The following is a 23,491-nucleotide window of genomic DNA, read 5'->3' as shown; positions in this document are numbered from 1 at the left end:
CGGACACATATTTTGAAATGAGCCCCTTTTTTTATTCTTCTTTTACCTGGGATACTACATCATTAAGAGTCAGAAACTAATGCTATAGCCTAGGATTAGAATCAACCTATAACTAAAACGACAGAAGCAACGTAATTTATTTTACCTCATCAGCTTTGTCTTCCCTTCATTTGCGCTGCTCTAAGCTGCATGTCTCACGAAAAATACAATCAACATCTACAAAGCAAATGTGTTTCTTCATAGTACAGACTTCGCTAGCTGTGCCAGTTTGCAATCAAGTTTTTATAAAATTAAATTATTATTATTATCCAGTCTTGTTCTTGTTTTCTTCTGGCTTTTATATGTAGGCCAAAGTCTGCACAACTTTTTATATATCAAAATGACCAGATATTTGGAAGATTGTATATTAATGACAAATGATCCACTATCTTTTTGAAAATGAACATTATCATCTGTTAATTTATAATACAATAATTATAAAACTCGATTTTACTGTTAGTGTTAACACTTTTTCAAATTTTAAGTTTCTGCATATTAATATCTCTAATAGCCAGTGATTAGAAGAACTTATATATTGTCCTCCTGTATGTTTTGTCCCGGTAAAAAAATTTGTTTGTACAAATATTCTGTATTTGAGTCTAATTATTCAGAAACCCAAAATTATATGTATGTATGCTCAGGCCTCGGATGCTGGAAATCAAAATTAGTAGAGCAATTATATAGACAACTGTGGTTGTGTCCAAAATAGATAAAGTTTTTGTCTGGGCAAGAGAGCGAGGATCTTTGTGATAAATTGGTTTACAATATTTTAGCTGGTTCAATGCATCAATTTGCAATATATTAAATATTTAAAAAATGACACCCAACTAACACAGTTTATCTCCGGCGACGGAACTGATTATTACTTTTAGTATTCACAACGTGGTGACAACCAGAAGCCAGCGATGTTCGGGTCAATATGCGGCCCTGTAGGTTTTTCGTAGCCTAAAATACTAAATCTACTATTTCCTCTGAAAAATAAATAGCCTTCTTTGCACTTTTTCCTTTCCTTGATTATATCTGCGCGAGCTTTTAAAAATGTTTATGTATCAAAAAGAATAAATCATGCTCATCCATGCACAGATCTGCGGCGCCCCTAGATGATAGTGATGTAATTTGGGCCGAGCAAGCCGAATTCGAGCTCAATGTAATTTGAGCTGAGATTAGTCGAGTAGAGTCGTGTCGAGCCAACTAATTGTTTAATTAACCGAACATAAATCTCTAAATGAAATCGTCTCGTTTAATTTTTATGAGTTGAGTCAAGTCAATTCGACTCATTTTACTAAGCAAGATTTAATTCTAAACCTAGTCGAGTCTAAATTTTTATCAAAGGTCGGAACTCAACTCTCTTAAATTTCATAAAAAAGTTTGTAAAACTATAGTAACATGTGCTCCTTGATTTACAAGGAAAACTTAAATGATCTGTGCTAAATTATGATTATGAACTAAAGGACGTAATAATTACTACATTTTTTTTAAGTAGAAAATCTTTTCTGAAAAAGATGGGATTTGAGCATCAAAATAATCTCCTAATCATTTGTTCAATTCTGCATGGCCATGATCATAAACTCTTGCGGTGAATGAATTATTTACGTTTACTAAACTACAAACTAATACATAAAAAATAAACGTTAAGATTAACAAAACGACAAACGTAACAGCACTAAAAATTATTACAATTCCCCTCCATAAATTGCAAGCTAGATTGATGTTTCCCAAGCTCTCCCTCTAATCTCCTGCAATCAAACACTCTCAACTCAACAAACATAGCCCAACAACACATAAACACACAAACTAATAAACATTAACTAGATAGAATTACAAGTTTACAACATAAACAATGGATCCATGTCCATTTGTACGTTTAATAGTGGAATCATTAACTCTAAAACTACCATTAGCCACCAAGTCTGCAGCTGGCTCTGGCGTGCACTCTTCGACAACACCATGTTTTTGCAAACTCCGTCTCAAGAACTTTTCATCACAAACCACTCTCATTCCACTCGATGCATCTGCGTCCGCAACTTCCTTCCCTGGCTTCCACCTTGACCCTGCCACGCTTCGTAAATTATCCGAAAAGTCTGTGCACATCTCACTCTCTGTTTACACAGGCCGCATGGGTAGGACATGCGGCCTGAGTGGCGGAAAGCTACTAGGAAAGGTTAATGTTCGTGTCAAAATTGATGATGGTATTGTTTTGGCACCTGTTGTGTTTCAAGATGGATGGTTGAAGCTAGGGAATGAAGAGGGTAAGAGTAGTAGTGCTAGTAGTACAGCTGAGTTGCACGTCGTGGTCCGGTCTGAACCGGACCCAAGGTACGTTTTTCAATTCGGGGGTGAACCGGAGTGTAGTCCGGTGGTTTTTCAGATACAGGGGAATATAAGACAGCCTGTTTTTAGTTGCAAGTTTAGTGCTGATCGGAACTCTAGATCACGGTGAGTTTTTTGAGCATTTTAGTCCATTTGCTATCTTGGTGCTAAATGCTAATATAATACAGTAACATTTTAATGTTTCTTGTTTTCTTGTTTTTGATTGGCTGGCTTGTCTCAATTACAAATTTGGTGGCCCCATTCCTAATGACAGTTCCAATTCCTGTTAACAATCGACTTGTAAATATCGGCATAAATATCTTTGATATTTTCCTTAATATTGCTATTTTCTTGAAGTTTTGAAGAACATATGCATAAAGTTGAACTAAAAATGCTTTTATGATAACGATATGCCTCAATATTTACAGGGCCTCAAAAATTACACTTTCAGTTTCAGTCCATATATTACATTGTGCAGTTGAGTTACATCATCTAGCTTCTAGCTCCTTACAATCTGCAACACACTGATTATAATATCTAATTATTCACACATGTATGCATGATTATGATCAATTTAAGAAATGTTGTATAAGTCACCATGTGAAGTTTAAGAAAACAGAGTGAACCTTGATCTTTTCATATGAGGAAATCTATATGTGCACTGAGTTATTATTTTCCTAGACAGTGTTTTGTCATGAACCAGATTTTTAAATAAATAATTAAAGAGTTTTAGTTTCTTAATTAACCTTCTGTGTATAGACCAGTCAAACTAACAACATTTAGGAATCCTATCACAAACTGTCTTAATCTCTTAGACAACTACCTCTACCAGCTTGATTCCTCTCCCATGTGCAAAGATCTGTCTTAAAATCTTTATGCTCTATGTTATAAGTATCTTTTATTATCTAACCTTCTGACTTTTATGTAAGTTTATGGTTGCACCTAATTTAATTTAATTAATTACATTATTTTAACACATATTTGAATAATATAGTTTCAAATTGCTTTTGTGAGATGTTATTGATTCTTACCCTTGCAATTGTGTACAATCAGGTCTCTTCCATCAGATTTCACAACAAACAGGAGAGTATGGATGAGAACATTTTCGGGAGAAAGAGAGAAGCCGGGTAGGGAAAGAAAGGGGTGGATGATAACTATCCATGATATATTAGGCTCATCTGTTGCATCAGCTTTAATGATCACTCCTTTTGTCCCTTCACCAGGGTCGGATTGTGTTTCTCGATCAAATCCTGGAGCGTGGCTCATATTTCGTCCCCATGGACTCTCGATGAAGCCATGGGGCCGTCTCCAGGCCTGGAGAGAAAGGGGCTCAATTGATGGGTTGGGGTATAAGTTTGAGCTTGTTAATGACACTGGCCTTACTAGTGGCATTCCCATTGCTGAAGGTACACTGAGTTTACAAAATGGTGGGCAATTTAGCATTGAAAACACCGTTAAAGATTCTGGAATGGCTTCATCGTTGTTGCCAGGTAGAGGATTTGTAATGGGATCAACCGTGGAAGGTGAAGGCAAGGTGAGTAAGCCAACAGTTATGGTGGGAGTGAAACATGTAACTTGCATGTCTGATGCTGCTCTGTTTATAGCACTTTCCGCTGCAATTGATCTTAGTATGGATGCTTGTAGGCTTTTCTCACACAAGCTCAGAAAGGAATTTATGCACGATGATCACGATACATTTTCTTGAACCGTAGCTTGTCCCTAACATGTCAAGTTCTTAAACAAATTGTTCCATTTTCTATCCCTTTCCTTCAGAGTGACGATTATCACAGACAAGCCATAGATGGTATGATGGTAATGATACGATTATAAACTATACCTTTAAACAAATTTTCATTCCCGGTCCATGCAAAGTTTTTGCCTCAAAGTTCCTTGAGAGAGTAGATGTAGTTTAATATACCTGTGTGAGGCATAATCAGGTTGTTGGAGTCTTATTCGTTAATTTTTTACACTGTAAATGTAACAGCATGTTGCTGGTTCATATCTATCAATATTTCTTTGTTCCCCTGTACAATTCATCCATTCAACCACTTCTATATATAAATATGTACATACATGTAAGGGAAATTACTATTAGTTATAAGCGATCAAGTTCAAGAGATCATAAACAAGAAACCTTATCATATTCAATTGTCACCATCTTGTCATGCTCGGAAAGAAAATATTGCATAATGCGACATCTAACCTCAGATCGGTGCATTCCTAGTGTGCACCAAGTAGGCTCACTGATAACATCTTCCTCCGAGTCTATCGTAATAGTGCCCTTGTAAGCACCACGGAAGAGATAAACTCAAAATAATGTTGTCCACAAAGAATGGTTGGTGACTTGACGGTCACCATAATTTGATCTCCGCATTGTAAAGATGGCTCTAAATTAGGATGCACAGTCTGCGTTGTATAGGTACTGAATACCGTGACCAGAAATCAATGTGATAGTTCCGGTCTGATCCTCGGGCTCTATTTCATCGTAACCTAGGTAAACAATTTGAAACACCTCCCTTAGGGAGTTCCAGTAGAATTAAAAATACTCAAACATACATTTGTATGTTTAAGATGAAGAGAACACAATAACAAGTATTAATATTATTTCTCTCAAAATGAAACTGATTATATAACCTATCATCCTACGTACATCTAGAAATAACACTCCTAAAAATACTCGATGACTCCAACTTGCCTTACAAATACTCAAACAGACTATTGATTTCTTCTAGCTGACTAATTCCACGACTACAAACTCGTTGCAGCATTTTACTTAAAATAAAGAATAAGGTTAGATTAAAATAACAACACATTTATTTAAAATTAAAACAAAATCTAAATAATAAGTTTTAAGATTAATTTCCAATCGTTCCCCTAACGTTCCTCTAGTTCTTTGTCTTTCCTCACACCTCCCTTACAAAAAAATTAAAAAAATGGACGAAATTACAATCAGAGTATGTGAAAAATCATACAAACAAATGTAAAATAAATCATAAATCAAATATTTAGTACATGATCATGTGCCTATGTTGATTTTTGTATGCCTTCATGTTTAATGGCAGAACGATGGTTACATATAACAGATACACATAGCCATGCATGCAACAAATATTAGAGCATCTCCGATGAATAATGTTATACCCAAAATTTGGCATGGAATTTACTCGGGTCAAATGTGAGTTACGTACGGTCAAACCCGGTATTGCGTTGTAGGAGGTTAGGCAGCGTCCATGTGTAGAGGACGCGCCTACTTGTGAGAAGATGTGTTATAGTCTGGTAATGACGGAGCATGGGAGTGCATGGTCAGGGAAGGACGCGCCCAAGCTAGGTGGACGCGTCAACCATGGTGAAAGTACTTTGCCAATGTGATCTTGTGGCAATGGAAGTTGGAGAACGCGCCTGACCCTGTCAGGACGCGTCTCGTTTTTGTGGCACGCTGTAAGGAGTGGTTGATGATGAAACAATGTTGGTTTTATAAAGGAGAGGACGTGCCCAGATAGAGAGGACGCGTCCTGTGTTTGGTCAATATACTTTTGATGGTGACTTCAGGACAAAGCTTGCATAGAGAGGAGCAATGGAGGTTATTTTTACTAACGTATTTGTTGCATGTACTCTTTGAAGAATTCCTTCCTTGAGACGGTCAAGGAGGGGGATGTCCGTGAAAAGCTTGAAGGCCTCCAAGGGTATGCCTGATGATTGAAGGCCTCATCCTGTATTCAACGGGTGTCCTCGTTGGAGATGCGGGGTTAACTTTGGTGTGTGCTTTGGGAACTCTGTTCTTGCATTCAACGGGTGTACTCGTTGGAGAACTTTGGAGTCATCCTGCACTTTGCACCCAAGAACTTGGGATCACCTGTCCTGTTATCTGGTGGGTTATCCTCATTCGGGGGACAGGGATGCTTCCGGCACTTGGGGTGAACCGTGGCTATACATGCGTCTGTAAATCAAGGGAGATAGCGGTAGCGGAGTGTTATCCTTATGCAGGGAGATGCATTATCCGTGAAGTCCTGCGATTACGGACGAGCCTTGGGCCTTCGCGGTTGGGCCTCATAGTTGGACATTCCTAAAGCTAGCGGAAGACGGACTTCGGATGGGCTTCTATTGGACCTAGGAATAAGAAGTCTGAGCCCATTAGATTTCTTGTTCCACAAGAACTACGTCAGACTTGATCCCTATATAAAGGGTACGTAGGCACATTGAGAGGGTAAGAAGTTGAGAGCTGATAAGAGAGCCATCACTTACTCTGATCAATCTCAGCCTAAAACAACCACAAACCACCACACACCGCTTGATTTTTCGGCATAGAACCACCGTCATAGATCTTAGTTCCGGCGAGAAACCTCAATCTTTGTTGTTACCAGATTCTTCCGTCAACAAATTGGCGTTAGAAGGAGGGGTGCTAATTAAGGTCGTAATCTTAGGAGAAAAAGATGTCTTACAATCGTGATGGAAGTGATAGCGAATCTGAAGGAGAAGGCGGGGGAGGCTACACTCGCCATGAACCCTACATTCCCAGAAACATGGCAGATCCACCAAGAGCCCCGGATGTGGGGGGACACCTCCGGTTCTCATCAGCAACGCTGATATCTTGGAGCAGTTGTACCACATGGGGGATACTCTTAATAGTTTTCACTCAAGACTGAATACGGTGGAGCGTCGGAGGACGAGGAGAGGTTGTCGTTTCCCCCGTCACGGTCATGCCATAGGGAAAGCGCCAGTAGTGGATGGAGACACCCAGGGCAGCGGGGAAAACCCGCGAATCACTCTGCGGCGCTTGGAATATTCTGATGATGTAGAGCCTATTGTGGAGCTTGTCGATGAGGACACTGATGGTAGGGAAAGGTCTCGCCTTGGTAACCAGGTGGTGCCACACCCACATAGGTCTGGGCGTACGATGGACGAGCGTCGTCGTGCGGAGAACACTCAAAATCAAAATAAGGAAGGAAGGGATCTTTCAACCTTGAAAAGAAGGCTTGGCATAAGGTTGGAAGACGACGATTTGAGGATGTTGCTGGTAGAATGGCATAAGGAAGGAAATGCTGGAGAAGCGAGGCCCCGTGACAAAACGCGTGTGCCCCCTGCATTCCAAAGGAATGACAGGGCGCGACACCGCGAGCACGAGCGTGCCCCTCCGCGAGGAAGGCCTGGGAATTACTACCGGGTATATCAGAGGAATGGATGAGGAAGGATGGAATACCAATATGGAAGAACACCCTACAATGGTAGAAGAGATGGAGCACCCTCCGCTGAAGAAGCCCCTGTCGTTATCCCTGTAGTTTCTCACAGTGCTACGGGTAATGGCTCCAGGGCGCGTCCTCATGATCCAACGACGGGCGAATTCAATTAAGAATGCAAAACAATGCAAAACAATGATGAAATCCCGCGACGCGGTCAAGAGGAACCTCGCGTGCGGGAAAATGTTCAAAACCAAGATGGTAACATGCCATAGCCGCAACCTCAGGGCGAGGGGCGGCGAGATCCACCGCTACACCCGGGGGGTAATCAAGGGGAATTACAGCAAGTCGCAGAGCAACCCCAACATCCTAATGATCAAACCATTCCTGGAATAGGGACGTTTAATGTGAACGATCTCAAGAGGTTGCTCAACCATCTTGAGGGAGGAAGAGTAACGGCGACTGCGCAAGCTCCTTTTCCTTTTGCTGCTGTTGTGAGGGAGGCGCAATTGCCTGCAGGATACAGTAACACAACCAATGACTTGTGTTTTCATGGGAACTCTGATCCTGTGGAATTCCTGGGGTGCTTTAACATTGAAATTGATGTATATCAAGTGCCTGATTTGGCTCGATGCCATCTCCTGGCGGCCACTTTTAGAGAAGGCGCTCAGCAGTGGTTCCAAAAACTTGGTCCAGGGGTAATCACATCCTGGGAATAGATGAAAACTTTGTTTTGACTCAATTTCAAGCTGCAGTGAAGTATACACCACCAGTTACCACATTGGCTAATATGAAACAGAAGGAAGGAGAAAGTTTGACCTCGTACTTCAAAAGGTTCAATGTAGAATCCACTTTGGTAAGGGGTGCAACTGATGAAATGCTGAAAATACTTCTTATAGCCGGACTGCGTGTGGGGACGGATTTCTGGAAGCACCTGCAAGGGAAGGACCCGGTGTCGTTAGCAGATGTGCTTGCGCAGGCGGAATCATTCAAGGCGATTGAGCAGTCGCTCGCGAAAACAAAAAAGAATGACAACACCCATAACTCCAAGGGGCGATCCAAGAGAAGGGATAGATCCTTGAGCCCAGATTATCGGCGGAATGCCAGAAGCCCTAATAGAGTGAACACCGTGAACACGCAGAGAGAATGGAGCCCGCCATCGAACTATGAGAGAAGGGTCAACAATTATACACCACTAGCGGCATCCATTGATCATATCTTTGAGGTAAATAAGGATAGAGAAATCTTTAAGAAACCCGACCGTCTAACTTCATGGCAGAGCAGCGATAAAAAGAAGTATTGTGATTACCATGAGTCTACCGGCCATGACACCCATGAGTGTCGTCACCTAAAAGATGAAATTGAGGAATTGATCAAGGCTGGGTACTTGGGAGAATGGATTGACAAGGTGAAACGACGCAGGGGAAGTGATGACAAGGGTAAGGATGAAAGACAGCTCCCGTGAGTGGAAGATGTTGAGAAAACAGCTGAAGTTAAGTTTCAGAGGGCTGACAGTATCAGGGCGATTTTTGGAGGACACCCTTTTGTTGGTGATAGTAATCGAGCATTGGAAAGAAACGCGAGAGAGGCACGACATCCGCCGCTCACCAACATTCACAGCTTGGAAGATAGACCTCCAAAGATCTTTAAAGGAGAGTTAGCTGACATTACATTCAAGGAAAAAGAATAAAGGTGGGTAAATCATCCCCATAACGATGCACTGGTGATTACCATGCTTATTGGGGCAATGAATGTACATCGAGTCTTCTTGGACAATGGGAGTTCTGCGAACATCTTGTATTACAGCACATACAAAAAATTGGGTTTCCCGGATAGCGCCATGTACTTTGAGGATGCACACGTCTATGGCTTTACTGGAGAAGCAGTGAGAGTTATGGGTTCGGTTAGGCTTCCCGTCACACTCGGGGAAGGAGCTTTATCGGTCACTCAAATGATAGACTTCAAAGTGCTAGATCAGGATTCCGCGCACAATGTGTTGGTCGGCAGACCTTGGTTACGAGCATTCAGGGTGATAACCTCGATACATCACTTGATGATAAAGTTCCCAACACCAAACGGAGTGGGTAGTCTGAGAGGGTCGCAGTACGAGTCACACGACTACTATCACAAGGCTGTTAAAGAATTCCGCAGGAGAAGGTACGGGAAAAAGGGTCTTCCATTTGAGGGTGCTGAGGACATTCATATAAAACCAAGAGGAGAGGTCCATGCCCACTATTTCGTAGAAGGCCCCGAAGAGGAAGAAATCTATATCACTGGGAACTCTGTTTGGACGCTGGGGAATGTTTCGAGGATCCGTAGCATGAAAGAAGTGGTGGTGAACCATGTTGAGGAGATCATGTAGAAGGAGGTTAACGGGGAAAAATTGGAAATAAGAAGTGAGGTTTTATAAGGTCTCGGAAATAAATTCAAGGTGGATGCTCCTCAAAAGGGAGATGCACCCTTGATGAATAAAAATGGAATTGAGGTTGATGCTCCTCCAAATGAGGACGCACCCTCTTCACCTGCGTTGCATAAAACTATGCCTTGTCTTGCGGTAGATGCTCCCACTCATGGAGACGCGTCCTCAGATGCAAAAGTGAAAGTTGAGGACCCCCGAGACTTTGATTTCGATTTGGATCCCAGGATCCCTATGCCCGCCGAAAAGATAGGACCGACCGAAGACACAATATCTATTCCGGTTGACAAAGATGACCCGAACAAGGTTTTGAAAGTGGGATCCCAGTTAGATGATGAAACGAGGGGAAGTCTTACCCGCTTCTTAATTGCAAATCTTGATGTCTTCGCATGGAGTCATTCAGACATGGTGGGAATCGACCCAGAGGTAATGTGTCACTGGTTGAATATCTTCCCGAATTGTACGGGCATACATCAAAAACGCCACCCGGTGAGTGGGAAAAGGGCTATAGCATTAAATAAAGAAGTAGACCGGTTGTTGGAGGTGGGACTAATCAAAGAATCGTTCTACCCCGAATGGCTTGCAAATCCAGTGCTTGTGAAAAAGCCGAACGGGAAGTGGAGGACATGTGTGGATTTCACAGATCTTCATAAGGCCTGTCCAAAGGATAGCTTCCCGCTCCCAAGAATTGATCAGTTGGTTGACGCGACAGCAGGGCATGCATTGCTGAGTTTTATGGATGCATACTCCAGTTACAATCAAATTCCGATATATGGCCCTGATCAAGAACATACATCCTTCCTCACTGACAGAGGGTTATACTGCTACATAGGAATGCCGTTTGGTTTGATTAATGCTGGCGTAACCTACCAGCGGTTGGTAAACATGATGTTCAAAAACCAAATTAGGAGAACCATGAAGGTGTACGTGGATGATATGCTGGTGAAGTCCAAGGTGGCGAATGATCATATCAGACACTTGATGGAAATGTTTAACATTCCAAGGAAGTTTCGCATGAAGCTGAACCCACAAAAGTGTGTGTTCGGCGTGGAGTCGGGAAAGTTTCTCGGGTTCATCGTCAACCATAGGGGAATTGAGGCCAACCCTGCAAAGATCAAGGCACTGTTAGATATGAAATCGCCCACCAATGTGAGGCAAGTGCAAAGTTTAACTAGAAGGATTGCCGCGCTAAATTGGTTTGTTTCCAAATCTTCTGACAGATGCAAAGAGTTTTTCAAGGTGATTAAGTTAGCAGGGAAAGATTTTGTATGGACACCAGAATGCGAAGAGGCTTTCAAAAGAATCAAGGAGCAACTGGGAAACCCTCCCATGCTGTCAAAACCATTACATGGAGAATCTCTAGTACTGTACCTCGTAATGTCTGAATATTCAATCAGCGTAGTTCTGGTAAGAGAGGAAGATGGGCAGCAGTCACCAGTGTACTACGTGAGCAAGCGGTTGCACGACGCCGAAACTCGCTACACAAGCATAGAGAAGTTGGTTTAAGCCCTGATTCTTGCATCAAGAAAATTGCGGTCGTATTTCCAAGCCCATAGAATTGAAGTCCGTACGGCATACCCGCTACGACAGGTCCTTCATAAACCCGAGTCATTAGGAAGAATGCTGAAGTGGGCTGTGGAGTTGGGATAGTTTGATTTGGAATACGTGCCCCGGACAGCGATTAAAGGGCAAACCTTAGCTGATTTCTTGTTGGAATTTGATTCTGAAGTTGATGACAAAGCTTTGGTGACGCTACATCCACCTCATGTTGAGGAGTCTTTGGAGGAGTTTCCACATCCCTGGTGGATCTTGCATGTGGATGTGGCAGTTAACAATGGATGAGCAGGTGCAGGTATAGTACTTGTGTCTCCAGAAGGCCACCATCTGATGAGCGCAATTCATTTCAAGTTTTATGCAACAAATAATGATGCGGAGTATGAAGCGTTGATTAATGGCCTAAAGATCGCTTTGGAAATGGGGGTGTGAAACCTAATTGCGAGGAGTGACTCAGAGCTGGTGGTGAATCAGGTGAACGGGGGATTCCAAGCGCGAGGCCCACGAACAGAATTATACTTGAGATGCACACAGCGCCTGATTGGAATGTTCAAAGAGGTTAGGTTGGAATGTGTTCCATGGGAGAAGAACAGTAACGCGGATGCTCTAGCAAAAATGGGGTCGCAAGAAGAGGCTGTGTTGTTAGGATCCATCCCCCTTGAAATCCAGGAGATTCCTAGTATCCCAGAGATAGAAATTATGCAAGTGGATAAAGCTCCCAAGGAAAGATGGATGATGCCCATTCTGGCATACATTCACAAGGGAACACTCCCCGAGGATAAGTTTAAGGCTCGTCGACTCCGCTATCAGGCTGCAAGGTATGTGATATATGACGAAGTTCTGTACAAGAGAGGGTTCAGTAAAGCGTTGCTTAGATGTGTTGACGAAGAAGAAGGAAATTACATTTTAAGGGAAGTACATGAGGGAATCTGTGGCAATCACTCGTGGGGTAGCTCGTTGGCGATGAAAGTTTTGCGCCAAGGGTATTATTGGCCTACAATGAAAGAGGATGCTATAAATTTTGTTAGGGCATGCGATCGCTGCCAACGCTTTGCAAACTACTCGTCTGTGCTGGCGACGCTCTTGACACCTATGGTAAGCCCATGGCCGTTCCCCATGTGGGGAATCGATCTTATCGAATAATTTCCTAAAGCTAAAGGTGACGTCAAGTATGCAGTGGTTGCGGTCGATTACTTTACTAAATGGGTGGAGGCTATGCCATTGGCTACTATCACCGCAAAGAAAATCAGAGATTTTGTTTTCAACTCCATCGTGTGCAGGTTTGGAATCCCTTACAAGCTTGTCTCTGACAACGGAAAGCAATTTGATTGCAAGAAGTTGCGACAACTATGTGAGGAGTTGAAAATTAAGAAGGAGTTTGCAGCGGTCTATCATCCTCAAAGCAATGGGCAGACATAAGCTGTTAATAAAATAATAAAATATACCCTCAAAACCAAACTGGAAGAACGCAAGCCTGAAGAACTCCCGAAGGTGATGTGGTCATACAACACTACACCACGATCTACTACGGGAGAAACTCTGTTCATGCTGACTTACGGTTATGAAGCTATGGTCCCCGTGAAGGTTGGGTCGGGATCGCTTCGCAGAGAACGTTACACAGAGGAAGATTCTGAGATTAATCAAAGCCTTCATTTGGATCTCTTGGAGGAGACAAGGGAAAATTCTCAGTTAAGGCTCGCAGCGTATCAGCAACGTGCCGCAAGGTATTATAACAAGATGGTAAAGGGGCAATTGCTGAAGGTGGGAGATTTGGTGCTTAGGAAAGTGATGCCCAACACGAAGAACGCCCAACATGGAGTGTTTGGAGCTAATTGGGAAGGACCATACAAAATAAAGGCCATCTTGTGGAAAGGGACTTCTCACCTTGAAGATATGGAAGGAAAGCTGGTTCCGCGAGCGTGGAACGCGGAACATCTCCGAAAGTATTATCAGTAAGGCGCGGCTTTGTCCCCTTACGTACCCTTTTTATTATATATTTAGGGCTATGCCCGGATTATAGGCTAGAATTAAATAAATTCCTCCTAGCCTAGGGGGTAGTGCATGTACTACTTACCATAGAACTAGTTGAAGGGTCATTCTTTCGAATAATTTCCCCACAGAGCATAGTAGCCGTGGGTCTGGTGCAGTTTTGACACCAGAGCGCATTATTATGAAAACTTTGAAATTTTCCAAAAAAATATATATTTGCTTGTTAATTTGCTTGGTTTCATGATGCGCCCAAGCCACAGGGCGCGCCCTGGTAAATAGTTTTATGCAGATGATAAAAGGAACAATAAAGCTCAAGTAAAATTGGAATTAAGACGCGTACTATATAAAAGGATGCGCCCAAGTTATCTTGGTTGATGCTCCGACAGTTTTATGTTTCTTCAATTTTTTACAAAAAATAAAGGGAAGACGCGTCTTTACTAAGGACGCGCCCCATATGCTCTGTCCTATCTAAATACACATGCGCATTATGATATCGTTCTTATTGAAAATATACTATCCAAACAGCTCTAACCAGATGTGTCTTTTCAAAGGTGACGCGTCCTCCATACAGGACGCGCCCATATTTATGGAAAAGCATAGTTGAAAAAGAAAAAGACATGCAGAGGCAAGTTAAAGAGAAATGTCATGAAAACGTGCTAACTAAAGGAGTTCAAAAGTAATCATTACAGTTTGCAAGGCTTCGAGGGGCCCGCACCCTTAAATAGTTCAGGGGGAAAATTCCATAAATAAACATAGGGTGCAACCTAGGCAGTAGGCGCGTCCTGAGGCTTGTCTTGGTTGTCTGCAGGAGGAGGTTGAGTCTGAAGCGGAGTAGGAGCAGGGGGCGCGTCCTCTTCCTCCAAGCCTAGGAAAATTCTTTTACTCTTAATGGAATCCACAACCCTGATTCTGAAGTCATTAACCCATATCTGGGTGTCTGCATCGAACTTCGAAAAAGTATACTATGGGTCATTTGCAATAAACCAGAGCACCACTCTTCGAATCCAGCTGCGAAGCCATTTCGGTAAACCAGTTTTTTCTCCTCTGTCCACCCATGCAGCCTGTCATCGTTCAGAGTGTCAAGCTCCAGCTGCATGGTGGAATTTAGTGTGATAACACTTTCCATTGTTTTCTCCATAGAGGAGACATTACCTTCTAACACAACCTTTTCTGTCTCAAGACGCGCCCTCTCCCCCTCCAGGCGTTTGATCTCATCATCCTTTTCTCGGACAAGCAGGTCGACATATTTTTCCAGAGATTTTACCTTGTCTTCAGCTTGGCTTTTTGCAGTGTCAGATGCAGCAAGACGCGCCCTGAGCCTTGCGGACATATTAGCACTTTGCCTGGCATACAAGTGAAGCTCAGCCGCAGCCCTAACCATAGCCTCCTCTGTTTGTTGCTCAGTCCTGAAAGTCCAACCCCTGACTTCATCCTCGGAAAAGTCACCAACCGAGGACGCGCCCAGATATCTGAGAATGAAAGACTGGTCGTCAGGAACAGTTTTTTGAAGCTTTAAGGGCGCGTCCTCCTTCTCAGGGATGTCTAGTACTGTGGTGTCGATGATTTTTGGCGGAGGGGAAGGTGTCACAACAAGAGTAGGATCCTTAGCTTTGGGTTCAGGTTTCACATGAGTTTGCTTTTTGGCTCTCAATTTTCTGGAAGCTCCAATTGTGAAACCTTTGGGAAGAGAGGCCATATCTGTGATATAAACATAGAAAAGTGTCAGTTGAATAAAGAAGACGCGTCCAGATAAGAAGACGCGCCCATATTATAATATTTTACATGCATGAAAAGTAAAACATATGTAAAAAAACATGTAAATGCATGAAGATATGTCAGGGAAAGTATATGAGACATGAATAATGCGTGTATGTGTTAATTAAGAAAAGGATGACGCGTCTTAAATATATTACGCGCCCTACCTAAGGACATACTGGCTATAACGAGTTATGGGAAAAGTATGAGTCATGGGAATATAGTGCAAGTCCCAAATGACTGGAACAGGACGCGCCCTGAGAATAAGACGCGCCCAAAACAGAGATGTGTGTGCAGGAAACACCCGAAAAACTTTTTAAGTCATCGGTACAAAAAGAAAGACAAACGTTAACATGACGCGTCAAAGGGTCATAATGCGCCCTACAGATTTAGGTAAATTGATATTTTTTGAATGAGGAGCTAATTTTGCAGCTTTGGACGCGTCCAAGACTTATGACGCGTCCTCTCTCATTTAAACTTAACTTGTTCTAAGATGAATTGCTTACTAATGTCAATCTCGACCACCTCTGCGACGGTGAGGCCCCTGGTTTTTTCTGAGGCTGTGAGAACAGGTTTCCCGTTATGAAATTCACGGAACTTGCAGATAGAGCCAACCCGGGCAGATAACACGCCCACCAGCTTGAGGTTGTCTTCCGTGATTATATCCTTGAGGTTAAAATGCTTCTCTGCATACTGAAGAACTTTATCTGCTCACTTTTTTCTTTTCCCTGATAATTCCTTCTGAACTCTTTTGTCTAGAGATAAAAGATTATAATAATTTGTTAAAGGGAAAAGTTTGTTAAAAAAGAAGGACGCGCCCCCTCTAGAAGACGCGTCCAGTGTATGAGGGCATGTTTTGGGAATCACTTACTTGGTTCTAGGTTGAAACGAACTCGGGATCTCTTGACGTCATAGATATAGAAGAAAGGTTCCTTCCAGTCCCTCTCGTGGCTGATTGTAATAACCCCAATTTTTGGGAAATTTTGAAACCCTTATGAATAGTGTTTTTGCTGAATGAGAAAACTTTTCATGCCACACTATGTAGGGGTTCTGATATGGATATTCTGAGATTTTATTAGTACTTTATATGGGATATAAGTGTATGTAAAGATCGTCAGAATCCAAATCCGAACACTTTGATTTTCCCAGAAATCCAATAGATACGGAAAGAATTGAGTATAAGGTAACAGGATAAAAGGATTTAAATTAAAGGATTATAATAGAGGATCATAAAAAGGAATATAATGTATTGAGAAAGGTTAAGGGAACCTAAGTAATAAGATCCCAGGTATGATCCCTCAAACGATAAACGAAAACGAAAGTTAAGCGAACCGTATAACAGATCAGCGGTCATTAGGCAAACAATTAGGAAGTTAATCAAAGGGATTAGAGAGGATGATGTCACCCAACCAATGAGAAGAGGACAAGGAGGGGAGGATGACATCATGAGGATGACACAAGCATGACATGGGAAGGAAGGAGATGTGGTGACTTTTTAACCACACAAACTCAAGGGCAACAAGGTAATTAACTAAAAACAACATAAAAATCAACCAACCAAGCAAACATTTCATTTTTCATCAAACAAAACACAAAAATCTCTTTCTTCCCAAGCTAGCTCTCGGCCCATTTCTTAAAAATTGAAGATCCAAGCTCCACCACTTACTATTTAGCAAGGTAATTATCTAAGCTTCCCCATGGATAGTTACATACTTCCTATAAGTTTAAGCTTCTAATTCCAAGCCAATCTTTTTCTATAAATCATGGAAGAAGATGGTGAATAGTGTTTTTCAAGAAATAAAATTTGTGTTCTTGAAGTTTTGTTTAGATTAAGCTTGGATAAGGACTTTAAGGGTGATTCCAAGCCATTCTCTTGATTCTCCACTCTCCAAGGAAGGTATAAACTACAAACCCTAGCTTTAGTTTTGAGTAATTAGGATTGAATATGTTTGATATAGTATATGTGAAGCATGATGCTTGATTGTTTGAAGTTTGGTTGAGTTGTAGAGATTAGTTGGTTTTGTGGTATTGTTGGAGTTGTAAATCTTGATAATTAGTTAAAGAACCTAAGTAAAGCTTTTAGTTCATGTGGGGAATAAGTATAAATGGTTAATGTGGATTGTTGGGGCTGTTATGATGTGGTTTGGATGGATGTTGGTTGTATGATTGATTTGGGGTTGAATTGTGGTTGGTTTTGAATGGTTTAAATTTGGGAAATCACGTAAACATAGCCGTCGTAACGTCCGATTTTCTTTAGACTGTTTTTGTGCATAGCAGTAGGACCCGAGAACCCCCTTCTAGATTATGACCATTGCCATGTCTAGATAGCTCATGTTACGAGCTTCGTTTTGATATGTAGTTCGTTCGATTCCGATGCACGGTTTAGGAGAAACGACCGTTTCAAGTAACGGCGTTTCGCGAACGAAACTTTTCCCCTCGCCTTACTTTGAAACATAGGTTAAAGACCAAAAAGGGCTAATTAATGTATGAAACATTTATGGTAAGTGTGTTAGGAAGTTGGTAAGACACTCGCGAAGGAATCGCCTTAAAACTCGTAAAGGTTAAATTATTAAAAATGGTGGAGCCGAGGGTACTCGAGTGACTTAAGAGAATCAGTAAGCGTAAAACAAGCGTTAGAGTCTAAGTTAGTTAAAGTATAGATTTACAAGTGACTTTGGTTTAATTCCAACTTACTTGTTGTTTATAGGTTACCAGACTCGTCCCGAGCCATTCATAACCCCCAGTCGCTCAGGCAAGTTTTCTACCCGTTATACTGTTGTTGTGATGTAAATATATGTATATGCATTATCTTGTGATAAGTGCATGATTGTTATTAGCAAATTTTGCGATATATTGGAGCATGCTGATATGGTATATATGCATGTCTGTTTCGTAATCTTGATATATATCTGTTGATTCAATTGATTCAGTTGATAATACATATGCTAGAGGATAGCGGTAATTTGCATATACCCTTAGTATAGGGACCCAAAGGTGAAAATATTTTCTAAAACCGGGAGTCGAGGATCCCGAGTAGGTTTTGTATATATGGATATAAATATATATATATATGTATATATACTTATATATATATATGGTTATAGTTTTCAAAACTATTAATCGAATAAGGTTTATTCGATAACTTTAGCTTTATTTTATTATTGAATATTATTTCGAATATTATTCGAAGGCGTATGACTCCTTTATATTAAATGAATATTATTTTGAATATTCATTCGAGGACTTATGACTCCTTTTATTTTATTATCTGAATATTATTTGAATATTCATTCGAGGGCTTATGACTCAGTTTATATTATTTAATGAATATTATTTGAATATTCATTTGAGGATCTATGACTCCGATTATTTGCTGAGATATATTCTTTATTTTATTAAAGAATAAGGTGTCAATAATCAAACTTATTTTCGATTATTCAAATAAAGATAGTACTTTCATATAAGTATATCTTTGGTTATTTGATATCCATTTCAAGTATAAGTTTTAATACTTCTACTTCAATTATTTTTATAAAGATTATTCTTTATGGGAATATTATTTAAATAATAATATTCAGTTATTTTCTAATATATTGGGACTGATTTATTTTGTTAAATCAGCATCACTCCAAACATTCTTAAAAATGTTTTGCGAGTCTTCAAAATGATTTTTAAAAGTTAGAGCGGATCCCAAAACTCATTTTTATATTTAAGATCCTCCTTTCGAAGGGGATTTAAATACTCGCTCAAAACCTGAGGGATCCGGCTCTGTGGTGTGTTTTATATTCGCAACAAGGTTGCTGTTTTGTTAAATGAATCGATTACTTACCCAACACTCGGGAAGTAAAATTCTTGGAACAAGTTAATCCATTAACAGGCATCGCCTGGGAAATATCGGTGAGTTCTCCTTTCCAACTAGATACGACTTCTTGGTGGAGCCGTATCAACAAGTTTCTACTTGGGGAAAGGGGGAATGAGCTTTACGTTTCAGAGTCATGGATTTCATCTGAACTAGGAGTGGCGTAAGTGGTCGAGTGGCGCCGGCCCAGCCTTATTATATTGGCCCAAATGGCCTGGAAGTTCCGCTAAGGCGGTCCATTCCTTAGGAGTTCAGTGTTCGGTTGACAAGTAAATCCGACAGGTTCTCCTCTACATGTAGAAAATGGTGGGGTTGCACTACTACGACTGATCATCGTAAGTGGTCTTCCTGGCGCGGCAAACTCCCGTAATGAGTTCATCATCAAATTGGATATTTCTGCAACACTACCCAGAGCACTTCGATAGAAAGGCTACGGTTGGGCGATTGTTGAGTGTTGGCAGGGTCAAGTTTTCAAAATGATGTTTGCATCAAATGAAGTATCTCGTAACTTCATTTTATTTTGATGATATTTTAAAGATTTAATCTATTCAAATCTGGTCTTGTAGTCTCATCTACGTGATGAACTTTTGAAACTAATTATAACTTGAACGGTGGTAGTTCAAGTAGTATTTGGAAAAGATATAAGTATATTGGAGTATCTTGTAACTTCATCTTTTAAACCTATATCTAGTAAATGATTATCTTATGCATGACAAAGATTTTCAGAAAAATGTTGAGACAAGGTTAGATATATGAGATCACCTTGCAACGATATTTTTATACAGTTATACCCTGGGACTTTGTGTATATTATGCATGGAAGAGGACTTCCAATATTTTGAAAAGTATATATGTATATATACTGAATATTTTGCGACTTCATCGCATTAAGACATTAAACTTGGTTCATTTCTTTTGACCAAGACTTTCATGAGTATTATGAGTAGGCTCATATATTATTAATCATTATACATATTATTTTGGTGGGCTTGCTGCTCACCCTTACTTTCTTCTTTCATCACACAACATCAGATAGACAAGATGAACAGGACCAAGCTCCCAATTCGCGAGCGGATAGGAAACATTCCGCAGTTTCCTATAGGCGTTGATGTCGCTGTAGCTGCGGTAGGAGCTACCAATAGGCTAGGCTTTCAACTTTTGATGTACCAGATTTATGTATATTTATGAATTGTAATAATGGCAAAGAAATGTAAATTTATTCAGAAAACCTTTTAAGGTGTATTGTCATATAATTGTGGAATAAAATGACTTGTGATTATTTTTGGATGTTCATCTCTGAGACTATAACGTGTGGTGTGTGTTTATTGTGGGGTCACAGTACAGAGTAGTTGAGTAATTATTAAGATTGGGTGTTATTAAGGGAAATGGAACTCGTGACAACCCGGATCCCCGACCCCGGATTTGGGGGTGTTACAGAAGTGGTATCAGAGCTAAGCGTTATAAACCTCAGAGATGATGTGACGTTAAGATAATAAGTTCACTAAGATAATAAGAACTCTTGCTAAGTTCATAGTCGGGCTACCTAACGTAGTACTGACAGTTAAAACCCTTATGGGAACCCTTATAAATATCGTGATAGGAGCGTAGTTCGTTATCGTATATGGTAGCGGAACTCCGAACCCTGAGGTTGAGGAGCAACAACGCGGTGATGTTTTATTACTAATTGGAGATCGGAGTGTGGATCCGATAGAGTGTCCAAATGCAGGACCGGATGATGTTGATATTGAGGATGTAGCGGTTGAGGATGTTGTCCTAGAAGGGATAGTTGTTGAGGAGGATCCCGTGGAGGATCCTGACAAGAATGAATAAAGGACCACTGAGGAATTGATGACCATGGTTAGGGAAACTACCAGAGGTAGGATTGGTCGGTCACTACCGGAGGTTCGTTCAAGTTTGTAAAGATAGTAGCCCCCTTTAACGTGGCTTACTCGTAAGACTGAGAAGTTCGAATAGACAGAGAAATGTGAGAACAGCTTTTAAGAACTGAAGCAAAGGTTGGTGACGACCCCTATGTTGGCGTTGCCGGATGGAAAAAGGAGATTTTGTGATTTGTATTGACGTTTCGCATAAGGAATTAGGGTGCTCTTGTACAGCACAACAAGGTAATCGCGTACGCGTCAAGACAATTAAGGGAATATAAAATTCGATACCCCCACCCATGAGCTTGGGCTCGTGGAAATAGTTTTGCCCTAAAGATTTGAGGCACTACTTGTATGGAGAGAAGTGTGAGATTCACAAACCATAGGAGCTCTAGTACATTTTTACGTAGAAAAAGCTCAACATACGCCCGAGGAGGCGGTTAGAGCTAATCAAGAATTATGATTGGGAGATGCTGTATCATTCGGGGAAAGCCAATGTGGTGGCTGATGCCCTTAGTAAAAAGGAGAGACTCAAGATGATAATGTCTTTGGGAGAATTGATAAGAGATTTTGAGAAAATGGAAATAGTAGTGAAGGTAACTGGAGCCGGCACCGAAAAGCTGTTTGAGATTGCAATAGAGACCGAATTATTGGAAAAGAGCATATTGTGCCAGAAAAAGGTGATGAATGAAGGCAGAAAGCCACAATTAGATAAAAGATTAATACCGAGAAAGATGATAAGGGAATAATGAGGTATTCCTATAGAATTTGGGTTCCGAAAGTTCAAGAGCTTAAGGATGAGAACTTAGATGAGAGCCATAGTTTGAGGAATAGGATTTAGGGCAAACACAGAATGTGATAGTCAGGGAGGTTGCCATCAAGAAAGAAAGAACCCATAACATAATAGAGTGGAAAACAAGGTTTTTAATGTATAAGATAACCCCGATTATGGGAGAAGGTTGAAACATTTCATACTAAGGAAACAGAAAGTCGAGTAAGGAAAGGAGACCCGAGACGGTACTCCTATACGGCAATTTATGGACCTGTCTAGACAGAACTTAGACTATTATCCCCAACCACCACCTTGAGGAAACAATGCGATAGGAAATTCTTTTAGGACCTTTAAGTCTCTAAGCTCTCAGAGTTCCAAGGAACAGGTTGACCTAGTCGAGGCAAGAGCCTGGCTAAAGGAAATAGAGGAATCATTTGAGATTCTGAATGATTGACGAACCACAAAAGACTGTTTTGTCACTTACCCTCCTAAGAAAGAGACCACCCGCTGGTGAAAGACCAAGGAAGGCACGGAGCAAGAGATTATAATAAACTGATTTAAGTCCAGTCAATTGTTTTCGGGAAAGTAATTCCCAAAGATAAGGAGATAGTGTAAAAGCTTTAGAGCCAGAACAAAGGCAGACAAGTATGATAAATTATGAATCTAAGTTGTAAAAGTTGTCAAGATTCGTTCTGAGGACACGAATCCAGAATGACGGGATGTTTGAAATCAATGCTTATATTGTGATTGGTTTGTGAAATAATGATAAGAGAAAGGAAAATAAAAAGAAACTGAAGTGGAAAGGAATATAAAGGCAATAGAGTTTGAGGAATGATAAGGGAGTTGGGTATGAGGAAACCCTAAAGACTCATAGCAATAGAAATAGAAAAGTATGTAATCGTCAGGATGATGATGATCCATCATGAGTTAAAATTGATGGTTGAAGGCATAAGAGATACATATATTGTACCCCCTTTAAGTTGGGAGGATTCGAGGAAACCTTGAGATAGTTCGAAGGATAAATATTGAGACACGGATAGACTGAGGAGACAAGAAAGTAAGAAATCAGGAAAAATTGGATGAAGGAAGTGACCTTCAATAATGTGAAATGTAAGACCGGTGGCTCGATACCCAGAAAGGGAGACGCCAGGTATGAGAGATATCCCAACATTGAGATGACTGTTGAGATAAACAACAAAAGTAAATAAGGAATTATTAAGAAGAGGTTCACGTTGAACATGACCAATATCTTCCAGAACATCCATGTTATCATTACCAAATCAGGAAAGAAAAGCGGATGACCATTGTTATCTTTTGGAGGCCATATGGATTGACCTCAATTTGAATAAGGATGCTATTATGAAGTTAGGTATAGACTATCGAGGTGGGAATGATGAATAAGATAATCTATCAAGGATATATGACTTGATTTATCCATGGAAGGATGCAGGTACCTTTTAAAGGTGGAATTAAGGATAGAACATTGGTAACTTAAAATGAATCCTAGGGGACTGCATAAAGGTTGGCATGTCACCCTTAATAGGGACAGTATGAGTTTTGACAGTATGATTGGGAAAGGGTTAAGGTAACAACAACCTTTAAGAATCAGTGGAGAAATTTTTCAGAAGAATATAGACAATGGTTCTAGTATTAGTAAATGGTATTGTGATATGCCCTGTATCTAGGGAATACAGGAGGAACGATTGAAGGATAACCTTAGAGGTTTTACAAGGAGAAAGGTAAT

The 23,491-nt window shown here is 40.7% G+C and overlaps 3 protein-coding genes across 3 annotated transcripts; all 3 read left to right on the top strand.

Annotated features, from left to right (window-relative positions):
* Positions 1–1,621: 1,621 nt before the first annotated feature.
* Positions 1,622–4,381, top strand: LOC141689025 (uncharacterized). Its single transcript, XM_074493183.1, has 2 exons — positions 1,622–2,475; positions 3,403–4,381. The coding sequence occupies exons 1-2, from the start codon at positions 1,880–1,882 to the stop codon at positions 4,052–4,054; spliced, it is 1,248 nt and encodes a 415-aa protein (XP_074349284.1). The 5' UTR covers positions 1,622–1,879; the 3' UTR covers positions 4,055–4,381.
* A 7,392-nt stretch (positions 4,382–11,773) lies between these two features.
* LOC141691431 (uncharacterized) lies at positions 11,774–12,912 on the top strand. The gene is made up of 3 exons (XM_074496170.1): positions 11,774–11,791; positions 11,968–12,611; positions 12,774–12,912. Exons 1-3 carry the CDS (start codon positions 11,774–11,776, stop codon positions 12,910–12,912), a joined length of 801 nt encoding a protein of 266 aa, XP_074352271.1.
* Positions 12,913–13,062: 150 nt separating this feature from the next.
* Positions 13,063–13,449, top strand: LOC141691430 (uncharacterized). The gene has a single exon (XM_074496169.1). It carries the CDS (start codon positions 13,063–13,065, stop codon positions 13,447–13,449), a length of 387 nt encoding a protein of 128 aa, XP_074352270.1.
* Positions 13,450–23,491: the final 10,042 nt, after the last annotated feature.

This window comes from Apium graveolens, chromosome 10, assembly GCF_009905375.1.
Source record: "Apium graveolens cultivar Ventura chromosome 10, ASM990537v1, whole genome shotgun sequence".
Classification (NCBI taxonomy): domain Eukaryota; kingdom Viridiplantae; phylum Streptophyta; class Magnoliopsida; order Apiales; family Apiaceae; genus Apium; species Apium graveolens.
Note: the sequence above shows the minus strand (reverse complement) of the source record. Positions and strands in the feature narration are given on the sequence as shown.

Bases quoted from the DNA above. Each gene is read 5' to 3' on its own strand.
- LOC141689025 (XM_074493183.1), top strand. From the start codon at position 1,880: ATGGATCCATGTCCATTTGTACGTTTAATAGTGGAATCATTAACTCTA. The intron at 2,476-3,402 runs GTGAGTTTTTTG...GTGTACAATCAG, and splicing joins GATCGGAACTCTAGATCACG to GTCTCTTCCATCAGATTTCA.
- LOC141691431 (XM_074496170.1), top strand. The intron at 12,612-12,773 runs GTGGGGAATCGA...CATCGTGTGCAG, and splicing joins AGCCCATGGCCGTTCCCCAT to GTTTGGAATCCCTTACAAGC.
- LOC141691430 (XM_074496169.1), top strand. From the start codon at position 13,063: ATGGTCCCCGTGAAGGTTGGGTCGGGATCGCTTCGCAGAGAACGTTAC.